The 14,390-nt window shown below is 42.8% G+C and overlaps 1 protein-coding gene across 1 annotated transcript in view; it reads left to right on the forward strand.

Moving 5' to 3' along the window:
• The window catches only part of LOC139556039 (melanocortin-2 receptor accessory protein 2A-like), an 11,907-nt gene extending 5,063 nt beyond the window's left edge, over positions 1-6,844 (forward strand). The window contains exon 4 of the mRNA XM_071369519.1: positions 5,246-6,844. Within this exon, the coding sequence (XP_071225620.1) occupies positions 5,246-5,726 (481 nt within the window). The 3' untranslated portion in view covers positions 5,727-6,844. The remainder of the gene's footprint in view (positions 1-5,245) is intronic.
• Positions 6,845-14,390: the final 7,546 nt, after the last annotated feature.

Here is a 14,390-nt window from a genome sequence, read left to right on the forward strand (position 1 = left end):
CTGGACCATAATCCCTTGTTGATCTGATGTTGCAGACTCCATCGTCATCGGCTTCTGGGTGGGACTAGCCGTGTTCGTCGTCTTCATGTTCTTCGTCCTCACCCTGCTGACCAAGACAGGAGCCCCGCACCAAGAGTGAGTTGAAAACAGCCCCTCTAAACCGTACAATCTGTCTACCCCAGGGGTGTCAAACATACGGCCCGCGGGCCGGAACCGGCCCCCAAGGAGGTTCGATCAGGCCCGCAGGATAATTTGAAAGTGGAAAAAATGCATAAAAGACATGGAATTAATATTTTTAATTCGCTGCAATTCATGGATTATCCGCTAAGGGGCGCACTCTTTCCATCAGAGTAGAAGACAAGCCGCATCACTGAGACAGACTGAAAACAGCAGACGGTATCAATGCGCCATCTGCTGCTTGTTACGACGTTGTTAATACCTTGGTCTCTACCTCTCCGCTACACCCTCATTAGCCAAAATGTCGTTATCCAAACGGAGAAAAGTAGATAAGGAGTGTAGAATTTTCAAAGAAAAATGGACCACGTCCTATTTATTTACAGAGATGCACGGAAAACCTTCGTGCTTGGTGTGTTTGCAACAAGTTTCGGTATTGAAGGAATATAATATTCGACGCCACTACGAGACTCATCACAGCGAAAAATATGACGGCTTGCAAGGACAACTGAGAAGAGATAAGATTAACGAATTGCTGGCGGGTCTGCTTCTTTACACCAAAACAAAGGAAAGACATGATATTTTGGTTATTTATAGCAGAGTATGGTATAATTTTAATGGTCCGGCCCACTTGACATCTCCCTAGGCCGTATGTGGCCCACGATGCGAAATGAGTTTGACACCCCTGGTCTACCCCATCTACATTCCCCTTTTCCCCTGAAACCCTCTACCCCTTACCTCTCCCACTTTGCTGAGAGCCCTTCCAGCACCATGGACAGCCCCAGAAACTAGCATTGCGGTTTCAAGGCCTTTTTCTCAATTGTCTGTCTGTCCTCTCCTTGCCTCCTCCGGTATCTGCACTAATCTAAAATAATTGAGCAGGTGAAAGCAAGCCTAATGATGAGCTTCCACTATATTGTTTTCACCTGCCAAGTCTTTTCTAATCAGTGCAAATGAAGAAGACCCGAGGAGAGAACAGATTTTTAGACAATTGAGACAGAGCCAAAGACCGATTCCCTCCTTGATCATATCCAACCGTCTTACCTACCACACTGCAGAACAACTGTGGCTAAAATGTTGCTTTTTGGTTAATATGCCATCAGCAGGATTTCCGTTAGTAGATAATAAATAAGAAAGAGAGGTATATGTCAAGGAGAAATAAGGAGCTTTATCTTAATCTGTTTATATTAAATTGTCTCTGCATCAATCCATTAAGTCTCACCTCTCGAGGCTGTTTCATGGCACTTTAGAGGCAGATGGCTTGGCTCTGGAGTGGAAACACACTAACACTAGAGCTTCCATTAACACACTGGTGACACACTGGTGTGGAGGTAAGTCTCAATGGAAAAAGCACCATTTGTGCTGTCTTGCTCACTCCCATATGGTTATTGGCACAAACAGATCTGGGACCAGGTTAGGAAAGGCTACCTTTGAAATAAAAACATCTAGTAATCACCCAGTGAATATAATCTGTTCTCTCCGTAATGTGATAAATCATCAACCTGTTAAGATTATTTCTGAATCACACAATCTAATAAAGGATTCAATCAAAATGTTGGATTATAAGACATTCACAAGAGCTATATTGCTGTCCTTGAAAATAATATAAATTCATTAAAAAATCTATGTGATGACGTTGAATCAACGTGGGAAAAGTATTGGATTTGCAAAAAGTCCAAAAGTCAGGTCATTTTGTATTTTTTTCACCCAACTTTTAACCTAAATACAATGATATGGTGACATTTTTGCTGTTGATTTCACGTTAAATTGACGTTAGTTGACAACTCAACCAAATGTAAATCTAGACTTGAACTGACGTCTGTGCCCAGTGGGTTCTCTCCTCTTCATCTTGCTCACATCCTCGCCACTTCTCTGCTCTTTCATAGACTTCTCTCTGCCTTCTCCTTTCCATCCATCCATCCTCATAATCTTTCCTAAAGTCCCATTAAATTGAATTTCTCGCCACTCCTAACCTTCCCCTCTCCCCTATCTTCTTCAACTAACCTCGCCTCTTCTCTCTTATCCTCTCCTCTCTTTCTAACCTCCTCTTCTCTCCTTTTATCCTCTCTCTTCCCTCCTCTCTAACCCCCCCCCCCCCCTCTCCACTCTAACCCCCTCTTTGAGAGAGCTGGCCATTACTCTAACACTTAAAAAGCTTAAAATCGGACTGAGAATGTCCTGTTCAAAATTACTTAATTAAAAAAAAACTGCAGTAGCAGAGTAAGTTAAACATACAAACCTGGCAGCTAAAACTGATATGGCTCACCGTAGTTAAAAGTAGTTCTGAAAACACAGGACATGGTGTTATAAATCCTTTGTGCCAATTGTTGATTGTGAGCACTAACTTAAAATCTGCTTGATGTTGTTGAGATGGGGATAAGGCAGATATTTCATTGGTGTTTTCAAGTGGGCACCTTCCATATTAAATGTTTCGTTGATGAGTCCACAGCATTTCCAGAAGACTCAACAGTGAATTCTGGTATCCCAGAACCAGCCCCCTCTATACCTGCTCAATCTCCTTCCCGCTCACTTTGAGGCCCATCTGGGTTATTTTCTCTTCAGCCAGAGCCACTGGCTGCCCCTTTCAGCAGCCTCTGAAGTTGCCTTGATGGTTTGACATAAGGCTTGGCAGTGGATCCCAAGGTCCTTCAGCAACCTGGTAGTAGATGTTGCCACAAATCCACGACACCCAACCTCCACTGGGCAGACTCTTGCTTTCCAGCCTCCCTGCTCTGTATCCACTGCAAGCTCAGCCTCTTCTTCTCGTATGCCTCGTCCACCTTATCCTCCCAAAGCACTGTTAACTCCACAAAGTAGAGAGCGCACAGAGACTGTGACCATAGTAGACCATAGTACCAGGTTTGGTCTTAGGTTGGTAACAGCTGTTGTATCAGATGGAACTGTGAGGCATTGGCCCACATCCGTCAGCATTTTCCATTCTCTGTCCTTGGAAAGAGATTTCTACGATTTTGTTCTCCTCCGTGGACAAATGCTTTTTGTTGCGTAGGGTCAGGTGTTCTGAGAGGCAAGGCATTGATGGTTGTTCACTTGGTTTCAAAGCTTCAGCTTGGCAGGATTGATGGACCTGTCAATGCTCTTGAGTCCTCTGATGGTCTCCTGCCTTAGCACCTGGGCTTGGTCTGTGTCCTTGAGGCTTGCATCATGCCATATTCACCTGGGCTTGGTCTGTGTCCTTGAGGCTTGCATCATACCATCGTCACCTGGGCTTGGTCTGTGACCTTGCGGCTTGCATCATACAATACTTCCAAGGGTTTTTATGGGCTGCTCTGTTGGTATTGGCTCATCATCGATGAAGAAACCTTTTGTCAGACAGTTTACCTTTGGTGATGGACATGCTTCTTGATTTGCAAGGTCTTCATTCAATCTTCATTCTGGCCCACTTGAAGTTATCTTGAAGTTATCCAAGCAGGCACCTGGTGCATGCTGCAGTAGTAGTCATGGTTGTCATGTCATGTATGCCCAGATGGGTGGTAGACGCACTCCAGACTTCAATCGCTCACTACCCTTTGATGTTTTCATTATCACCTCCATAGCCATGGTGAACGCCAGTAGATAGATGGTGCAACCTGCCATTATGCCAATTTCCAGGCACTGCCATGTGTTGGTGAATTCTGGTGTTCTGAAGAGTCGCAGGTCATGGAAGTTTGCCTTGACAAGGGTTGTGATGGACTCTGGAACCTTGAAGAAATCGAATGCTGCCCAGAGGAGATTGTGTGGAACTGAGCCGAATGCAGTGGTGAGGTCAAGGAACATGGTGTGGAGATCTCTCTTCTCTCTCATGGCAGACTTTGACTTTGAATTTGCTTCCAGATCATGCATGCATGCTCCCGACATTTGGAGAAGAAGCCTGGAATTCCGCTCTTTTTCATTGGTTTGTATCAACCAGTTTGTTAAAATTATGCAGGTAATGTTATTTGATAGAATTAAAGTCTATCTGCTAATTTCATAGCTGATCTATTCTTTCTTTCCAGATAGCTTGACATCCTTTGAGCTGTGACGCAAAATAAGTGTTACCCTCTACATTTAGGAGGCAGAATTGGCTGATATATGAGGACTCCTTTTCTTTCGGGATCAGTACTCCTGCTCTCTGCCAAGCTTTTGGTATGACTTGCATCTCCCATGCCACTCACATTAGCCTCCACAGACGTCAGGTGCACTCTTGTATAGCCTGTACGGGACGCCGTTAGGCCAGAGCATCATCAGCCTCAGGGCCTATCTTAATGCGTTCGCAGCCTCGTTCCATTTCAGAGGCATCCATCTGATGTTCCAGCTGTTCGATCGGATATCTGATGGAATAACAATCTGCTCATGCCTTTTCTCATCAGTGTGTTTTTTTCCAGGAGATCCTCCAGCTCTTGCTTTTAGAGTTATGCTTCTTTCCTTGGTGAAAAGCGCTTTGATGAATTTGAAAGGGACAATTAATTGAACCCACCTGGTGTCCCAGGTCTAAATCAGTTCCTGATGAGAGGGGAACAATGAATAAACGCAGTGGAACTGGCTTCGAGGTCCAGAGTTTAGTTTGAGGGCTCTAGGCCACTTCACCTTAGGTTTATACCCACTTTTTCTTTCTTGCTGGATGGGCTCAATAAACTCCACTTTTGATGTTTATGTGCTTGAGTTAGCCTGCTCAGAGACAGGGGTACTGATACTCTGCAAACTTTGGTTTTGCTCGAGTCACTGAACATTCGACTGACTTAAATGACTTCTCAAGAAGTACTGATCAATATGAGGCCCCTGTTCTCCCTCCTCCAAGCACATTCTACTGACACAAACATTCTGGCACAGCTACTTTAAGATGGCAGGTGACCCAATTACTGAGCTGAAACCCCTGTGTCAATTGCTGACTTCTATTAACTGGACCAATAGAAACAGTTGACAATGAACACATGGCTGCAATTGGTTGAAAATTAAGGAAAATATTTAGTTACTGGTACGTTTGGCTCTATAAAAACTTTAACACTTTAAAATTAAGGTCTCTATTGAAGGCATCTCTTTCACACCCTCCCTCTCTCCATGTAACATCTCGCTCTCTATTCTCCCTCCCCAACAGAAACCCGGAGCTGTGCGAGAAGCGCCACCGGCTGGGGAACTGCGTCGTGGACATCCGCTGCCCCCAGGGGGACTCCCTGGCCGACGAGGACAAGGCCTTCTCGCGCCCCCTTCTGGACGAATCACGCTCCTTCTTCTACATCAGCAAGGAGAAGCAGGGGAGAGGAGGAGCAGGAAGTGGATGTGGGCCGCATAGGGTCCGCGGGAGGCTGGGCGGACGCAGCTCCTTCGGGTTGGAGGAGATGGGGGAGGCGGGGGAAGCCAGCGAGCGGGGTGACGGCGGTATCGACCTCCAGGGACTTCCGGAGGAGGGAAAGTCAGAGAGGGAACACAGCTTCCTGTCGCACCACTTCGACATTCCCAACTTTGTGAACTCGGAGCACAGCTCAATGATGGGAGAGGATGATCTGCTGCTCTGTGAGCCGCCCGTCCTCCTGGACAGCCAATCGTGCGGTCAGGATGGCCACCACGTCATCAGCTGAGGCCCCGCCCCCTCCACATACATCAGTGACATCATTATTGGAGATATGTTACCATAGCAATACTTGAGTTCCAAATGGCCTCTGCTCATTTCTTTTATAGGAGTGTGGACTAACAGGTACTGTAAAGTTACACTGACCTCACCCATGACTACCAGGGTTGTGTTCATTAGGGCATGCAACCGAAAACATTTTGCAACATAAAAACAAACATTTGTGTTTCTTATTGGACAATTCCAGTTAGTCCCGCCATGTTTTAGTCCGTTTTCCTGTGTTTGGGGCCTCATGAACATGACCTAGCTCTTTTCCATCTGGCTATTGGCAGAAAATACTCTTTACAAACCACCATCAGCCCCTGGTGAACCTTACTTGTTAGCTTGTACTAATAGGTTGACACAGGGTGACAATGTTTTTTGCAAGGGAGAATATTCTCAAGTGGAAACTTCAGCGACTTTTTTAATTTGACCTTTATTTAACCTTTATTTAACTAGGCAAGTCAGTTAAGAACAAATTCTTATTTTCAATGACAGCCTAGGAACAATGGGTTAATAGATTTTTACCTTGTCAGCTCGGGGATTCGATCTAGCAACCTTCCGGTTACTAGTCCAATGCTCTAACCATCACAAACCATTACTTTATCTTAATGGCTAACTCATGAATTCATTTTATAAGTATGGGCTGGATGACACTACACAGGAGAGATGAGATGCCTCTTTATGAGAAACCATCTCATAAAGATTGAATTAAAAAGCAGAGAGGGGGTTGGAGAAGAGCGAGAGACTGTGTGGAATACATATTGATGAACACTAGTCTTCCGTTGCCCTTGTCGTATCTCGACTGAGACATTTTCCAGACAGAAACATCATCAGACACTAAAGAAGCAGGTTCTAAATATATAAATGCATGTATAAATACTGTTAATGTATAGATGATTATACAAGTAGTATAATCCATCAGACATGAGTCTCTGAGTTTTTTTTGTTTACAGGTGTATTACACTAGCATAGCATAAACAGCTAATTAAAGTCTTAGGCCAGCTTCAGAACCTGCAGGTGCATCTAATCTAAGCTTTGTTTGCTTTAATTCATCTTTATGAAAGAACAAACCTTTCATAATACAAACACATTTTACTGTGGATATAGATACTTTTGCACCTGTTTCCTCCAGCATCTTCACAAGGTCCTTTGCTATTGTTCTGGGATTGATTTGCACTTTTTGCACCAAAGTACATTCATCTCTAGGAGACAGAACGCGTCTCCTTCCTGAGCGGTATGACGGTTGCGTGGTCCCATGGTGTTTATACTTGCGTACTATTGTTTGTACAGATGAACGTGGTACGTTCAGGCGTTTGGAAATTGCTCCCAAGGATGAACGAGACTTGTGGAGGTCTACAATTCTTTTTCTGAGGTCTTGGCTGACTTGATGTCAAGCAAAGAGGCACTGAGTTTGAAGGTAGGCCTTGAAATACATCCACAGGTACACCTCCAATTGACCCAAAATGATGTCAATTAGCCAAACAGAAGCTTCTAAAGCCATGACATCATTTTCTGGAATTTTCCAAGCTGTTTAAAAGCACAGTCAACTTAGTGTATGTAAACTTCTGACCCAGGGGAATTGTGATAGTGAATTATAAGTGAAATAATCTGTAAACAATTGTTGGAAAAAGTACTTGTGTCATGCACAAAGTAGATGTCCTAACCAACTTGCCAAAACTATAGTTTGTTAACAAGAAATTTGTGGAGTGGTTGAAAAAGGAGTTTTAATGACTCCAACCTAAGTGTATGTAAACTTCCGACTTCAACTGTATCTGCATGGAAGCAAAAGGGTTCTCCTATGGGGACAGCCGAAAAATCATTTTGGAACCTTTTTTCTAAGAGTGGACCGTTGTCCCTTGACAAATGTAATGTTCGCAAAAACAGAACTCAGTTTTGCTTTATGGAGGACAGTTATCACTAGTATGGAGGGAAATTTGTTTTCATCGTGTTCTTTCTTTCTCTCGCTCTCTCTTTCTCACACTCTCTGTAACACTCTCTCTCACACACACTCTAAAACTCTCTTTCTCTAAGTCCTGTTAGGTGTTGTAGAGTAGCTAACATTTTGGAGACCATTGGTGATGCATCAGAGCCCCACATGTTATATATTTTATTTGTTGACTGTTTTGCATGTTATTTTGCCATTAATACGTGTCACATATCAGTTTGCAAGCAATGTAAAAAAATAAAATAAATTTGAGTTAATAAAGCTGCATATAAAAATGGTCTCTTTTTTGTTTTCTTAAGTAAGGCAGCTCCAAAATGCAGGTCTTTCAGCCTAGCTCAGTGCTTTTTGAGGTGGTAGGGCAGCCAGCGGAAAATACAGAGCGTAGGGGTTGGTAATGTTCTCTAGTTGAGCCGTGATTGGCTCAGTGTTCCATCACTCATGGGGACACTACGTCACCGCAAAATCTACTGGGAGAGAATACATTTTTTCCCCTTGGGTGCTGCCATAGAGTTACATTAGAAGTGCCCATCCAAGAGGGCTCAAGGTCATTGGCCACAGATAAAATGACGTCAAATCACATATCTACCATAGCTTTGATTGGACTGATCATGTCAATATCATCATTTCAAATCGTAGCTAGCAAGCTAGACAAGCAGTCATCGTTATGAGTCAAGTCGACAATCTACTGGCAAATCCTTTTCTGTGCGCATCGGCCATTGGACATAAACATTACACAACAAGTTGGAAATTAAAATTCAACAATGAGTGCTGAGGCACGACTGCAGCCTCGGGTTCAATCCTAGGCTGTGTCACAGCCAGCTGTGACCGGAAGACCCATGGGGCGGCGCACAATTGCCCAGCTTGGTCCGGGTTAGAGGAGGGTTTGGCCGGACTTGTCTCATCGTGCTCTAGCAACTCCTTGTGGCAGGCCGGACTCCTGCAAGCTGACTTCGGTTGTCAGTTCGACGGTGTTTCCTCCGACACATTGGTGTGACTGGCATCCGGGTTAAGCGGGCAATATGTCAAGAAGCAGTGCGGCTTGGCTCTCGACATTCGCAGAGGCCATAGGGGAGTTGCGGTGATGAGACAAGATCGTAACTTCTGGCCAATGGCGTTGCACGTGAATGTTTATCCTTATTTATAAATAAAAACATTACCCACTTTTTCGCCGCAATTCGTGATATCTAATTGGTTATATTTGAATAGATTGGCCATGCTATCAATCCAGCATGACTTATGTTCAACACAACTGGAAACTCGGAACTGGTAAATCTCAGACTTCAGGGAGTTCAAGACAACTGGGAACTCTGAAAAGAACTAGCTAAGACTGGGAAAATACGGAAAATAATTTTGAATGGTCATCCAACTCGGAATTCCAAATCACAAACTCTGGCCTCTTTCTAGAGCCCAAAAGAAGGACCGCCGCGCCACCTTCCTGTTCAAGTGAGCACAGCACAACAAGGTGAATCCAAAAATGTCTTGTATGCTGCTGCATAAATGATGTAATATGCCAGGGAGATATGTATACTGCAGCCAATAAAGTAATACTAAGTGTATGTTGTGTAGTAAGCTTTTAGTAGCCCATGTGCCTCACCCTAATAATTTGGTCCCTTTCCCCCTTCATAACTTAGCCTACTGTTCTGACTTGGTGGTGCACATGTAGCCTATTTTAAAGAAACGTCATCATTGAATATTGTAAGAGCTTTCATTGTCTGCTTATATGCCCCCTTTATTTATCCTACGGTTCTGACTTGATGTACAGGCAGAATACTGTAAGAACGGCCCATGTTCTGAATTCTTTCACTGTACATTTCAGAAGTGTGTACATCTCAATTGTCAGTAGAAACCATTTTGTTTAAGCAAGTCAGCCATATCAGCTATGTTTTTAAAAAGGGCAATAAATGAGGCTAAATGAACTGTTTCGCTGCCAGACAAGGCTCTGCTGATAGCCAGGTGTAGCAGTGGTAAGGATTCACTCCATGGTGCTGAAAAGAAAGCTCTGCTGCTGGGACAGCTTTATATAGACCCTAACAGTTTGTGGGCACCATTTGTCACCATTATAGTGCAATTAATGTACTGCTTAGTGTTGTGTTGTGTAGTTTAGTGTTGTGTTGTGTAGTTTAGTGTTGTGTTGTGTAGTTTAGTGTTGTGTTGTGTAGTTTAGTGTTGTGTGGTGTAGTTTAGTGTTGTGTTGTGTAGTTTAGTGTTGTGTAGTTTAGTGTTGTGTAGTTTAGTGTTAGTGTTGTGTTGTGTAGTTTAGTGTTGTGTTGTGTAGTTTAGTGTTGTGTTGTGTAGCTTAGTGTTGTGTTGTGTAGTTTAGTGTTGTGTAGTTTAGTGTTGTGTTGTGTAGTTTAGTGTTGTGTTGTGTAGTTTAGTGTTGTGTAGTTTAGTGTTGTGTTGTGTAGTTTAGTGTTGTGTTGTGTAGTTTAGTGTTGTGTAGTTTAGTGTTGTGTTGTGTAGTTTAGTGTTGTGTGGTGTAGTTTAGTTTAGTGTTGTGTTGTGTAATTTAGTGGCTTTGCTGGCATGAATAAAAATACAAATAAAGGTTGTTTTCCACACCAAGATTTACATGCTAAAATCGCCACTGGTTGAGACACTTAGCAAAATGCATTTGCCACTGTAGCCCCTTGCAGTGGCGGAAAAATTGTCATACTTGAGTAAAGTAAAGATACCTTAATAGAAAATGACTCAAGTAAAAGTCACCCAGTAAAAACCTACCTGAGTAAAAGTCTAAAAATACTTAACGTATCAAAAGTAAAAGTATAAATAATTTCAAATGTTTTTGTTTTTTATTTATGGATAACCAGGGGCACACTCCAACACTCAGACATCCTTTACAAATGAGGCATGTGTTTAGTGAGCCCATCAGATCAGAGGCAGTAGGGATGACCAGGGGCGTTCTCTTGATAAGTGTGTGAATTAAACAATTTTCCTGTCCTGCTAAGCATTCAAAATGTAACGAGGACTTTTGGTTGTCAGGGAATATGTATGGAATAAAAAGTACAATATTTTCTTTAAGAATGTAGTGAAGCAAAAGTAAAAGTTGTCAAAAATATAAATCGTAAAGTAAATATACCCCAAAAAACGACTTTACTTAAGTACTTTACACCACTGGCCCTTAGCATATTAGGTACTGAACAATTCATTGTAAATAATGCTTTTATATTGTTTTCAGTATACGTGTATAATAATAAAATATCTGCAATTTAGCAGATGCTTTTATTCAAAGCAACTTCCAGTCATGCCTTGGAAATCGAACCCACAATCCTGGGGTTGGAAGCGCCAGGGTCTACCAGGGTCTGCCAGGGTCCGTATCCATAAAGCTTCTCAGAGTAGGTGGGCTGATATGTCAGTTCCCACCTGTTCATATAATCGTATTCATTGTGATCTAAAAGAAAAAACTGATCCCAGATCAGCTCTCATAGTCTGACATGTTTATGAATACAGGCTCTGGCTTCTCCAATTTTGTTACTCACTCTTTGAGCTTTTTAAATTCAAATGTGATAAGTACAGATTTTTATAACGTAAACACAAGCTAAGAGTCGGGTTACATATGCAACTTGATGTGAAAAGTTTGACAATAGGAACACAGTTGGTGTTGTGAATGATTTGTGTAAACTGAATACAGAGTATACTCTCTGTTGAATAAATGTAGAAGTTCAGAACTAGTCACTGTGTTTATTGTTCAAGAAGGAATGTTTCTATGGTGACCCGGGACTGAGTGGGAGGGGTGGAGTCAGGCGGTCTTACATTTCCCTCTGAATGAAGTGTTCCATCAGCCTTCGTGGCACCCTATTCTTCCATAGTCAAAATGGGCCTGGTCAAAAGTAGTGCACTATAAAGGGAATAGGGTGCCATTTGAGATGCAGACTTCACCCTCCCCCAAAGTAATGAGTTCTGTTTAGGTCAGCAAAGCAGAATCCAGTGTGAAAACACAATCAATTAATGGATGGAAGAGGGTGGGTGGTTACCGGTGACTGGTCTACTACGTCACATTTTGCACATACACACACACACGCCGTAAGGCTTTGAGTGTATCTTTGTCCTTTGAGTGAATAATTGTCCTTCTTGCAAAATACAGTATTCATAATCATCCTTGAAAATAATTTCAGTACTCTGACACAGACAACAAGTTCCACATTAGAAATAAATACTTTTTGTTATTATGACCATTTATTTCCACCCCACATGTTGACCATGAGCTTCCATTAGTAAAGTTTCCCCTAGGTACAGCTCTAGGATCAGCTTCTCCATTCCGCAATCCTATCCTCAACCAAGAGTGGGGAACATCCTAAACTGACTCAAGATCAGTGTCTAGAGGCAACTTCACCTCTGGTCCTTGAAGATGTAATGACTGTTGTTGACCAGAGGGTGGGGCAGTGGAGTGGCACTGATGATGGTTCACAAAGTTTGGGTGAAGTTTCCCCGAGTTGCTGATCTGAGGCAGTATCCAAAATGCGTCTCAGAAAGGTACCTAGGAATCCTGCTAAAACCTGTTTTATTAAGACAATAAAAAACTCCCAGCTCAGAGTAGGTTTTAGGGTGACATGACACTGCTCAGACAAAGCCAGGAGTAAAATAAACTCATAAAAGTTTATCTCAGCTGGTAATCACGACAGTTTGAGGTACAACAAAGGAAATATAGTGATGACGCTCATTGACATTGTTGCAAATGATGGGGAATATATCATTGGGAATAACCAGTCGCGATGAGGCATTGCCAGCTATGCTCGCTTCAGACAACCACGGTGAATGTGACTGTACATTAAATCTTTCAGGTCATTTTCTCTTACTTGTCTCCCAAGTGGGATAACATGTTTATTAATGTTTAACGTAGCATAACTTGCCTATGCTTCCTCCAACCACATAGTATGATATACATTTTTGGAGCTCTGAAACGGAACCTTTGTAATCAGATTTTTCGACATAAGACACAGTTGGGACAGGCCATCACAAATCGTTATGTTGGATTGACTTAAAAAGTTGAGATGAGACACATTAATTGTTTAGTTGAGCAAGAGTAATGGAAGCCAGGGAAAGGGTTGGTATTTTGTTGTTGTTGACATAGTGATTTCTGGGAGAATTACAGGATAGGGAGGGGAGTGGGTTTACCCCAAAGACACCCTATGAGGCCTAGGCCTATGTGAAATCATTGGCAAAAGCGCAAGAGACACTGTTGCATGAATGTCTAGATTATTTATGGGTTGATCATATAGAAATATCAAACTATTATTTCAACAACTCCAAAGCATTTGTCTGTCTATGGTGCAGGAACCACTGACTCGCTGCCTTTTTCTATTACCAAGACACCTGCTGGTAACTCTTAACTGGTTAGGACAGCTCATGAGGTGTCCTAAATATCTGTCGACTAGGTGGGACTCATGACTAAAGAGGCTTCACGCGTCGCTTTTATTTTTACCCATGAGAGCATGAGTAAAATGTCTCTATACTTGGTACTTACGACCAATTTTCTACTCTGTTACGCTTTGCGGATACGGACCCTGAGGCCCATTTTGTGTCCTCCACCCTAACTCGAATTCAGGGATGGTAGCCTGATCCTAGATCTGTGCATACTTCTACACGGAGTTCTTGTTTGCCAATATGGATGACTGTCTGTTGATTGAGTTAGCGCCTTGGTATGTCTCCAGCAGCGGCTCAGTGAGAGAGAATGAGACAAAAGGTGTGTTCATAAATTCACTCTGGCTATCTACGCTGATTTCAGAGCACGTTCGTCTGAGTGTGCCAGTGCGCAGAAATACTGATCAAATCAAATCAAGTTTATTTTATATAGCCCTTCGTACATCAGCTAATATCTCGAAGTGCTGTACAGAAACCCAGCCTAAAACCCCAAACAGCAAGCAATGCAGGTGTAGAAGCACGGTGGCTAGGAAAAACTCCCTATAAAGGCCAAAACCTAGGAAGAAACCTAGAGAGGAACCAGGCTATGAGGGGTGGCCAGTCATCTTCTGGCTGTGCCGGGTGGAGATTATAACAGAACATGGCCAAGATGTTCAAATGTTCATAAATGACCAGCATGGTCAAATAATAATAATCACAGTAGTTATCGAGGGTGTAGCAAGTCAGCACCTCAGGAGTAAATGTCAGTTGGGTTTTCATAGCCGATCATTAAGAGTATCTCTACCGCTCCTGCGGTCTCTAGAGAGTTTGCTGATGAATTTACGAACGCACAAAACCCATTCAATATGACCGGTGTCAGTAAACATCAGCAAAAAAAACATAATTAAATTGTTGCCAGCAGCACAGTTACAGTCATCAACACTCTGGATAACATGAAAACAGCCTAACCAGCTCTGCTAGGGGGAGTAAAATGGTCAGAGTGAGGCGTTCTCTCATTTGTGTCTGGATGTAGCTAGCAAGCTAGACAACTTTAGCCAGTTAGCTTGGGTATTTGACTGCTGTTGTTAGGTCAGAAAGCCTACTCCTTGGTCAGAGTGTCCAGGTCAGTGTCCTGTGTACTCCCTGGATACTGACCAGATCAGAGTGTTCTGTGTATGCTCTGGATACGCAGAGAGCGAAACGCTCTGAATTTAAGAACATAATTTACATATAACCCAGAGCACACTCTGATACACTGGAGGCAATTTACGAACGCCCCCAAAGTGACAAGATTATGGCTATGAGATAACTAGGAATGCCAGTGGTGGGTTGGTCCTTGTATTGTCAATC

The sequence above is a fragment of the Salvelinus alpinus genome, chromosome 27 (genome assembly GCF_045679555.1).
Source record: "Salvelinus alpinus chromosome 27, SLU_Salpinus.1, whole genome shotgun sequence".
In the NCBI taxonomy this organism is placed as follows: domain Eukaryota; kingdom Metazoa; phylum Chordata; class Actinopteri; order Salmoniformes; family Salmonidae; genus Salvelinus; species Salvelinus alpinus.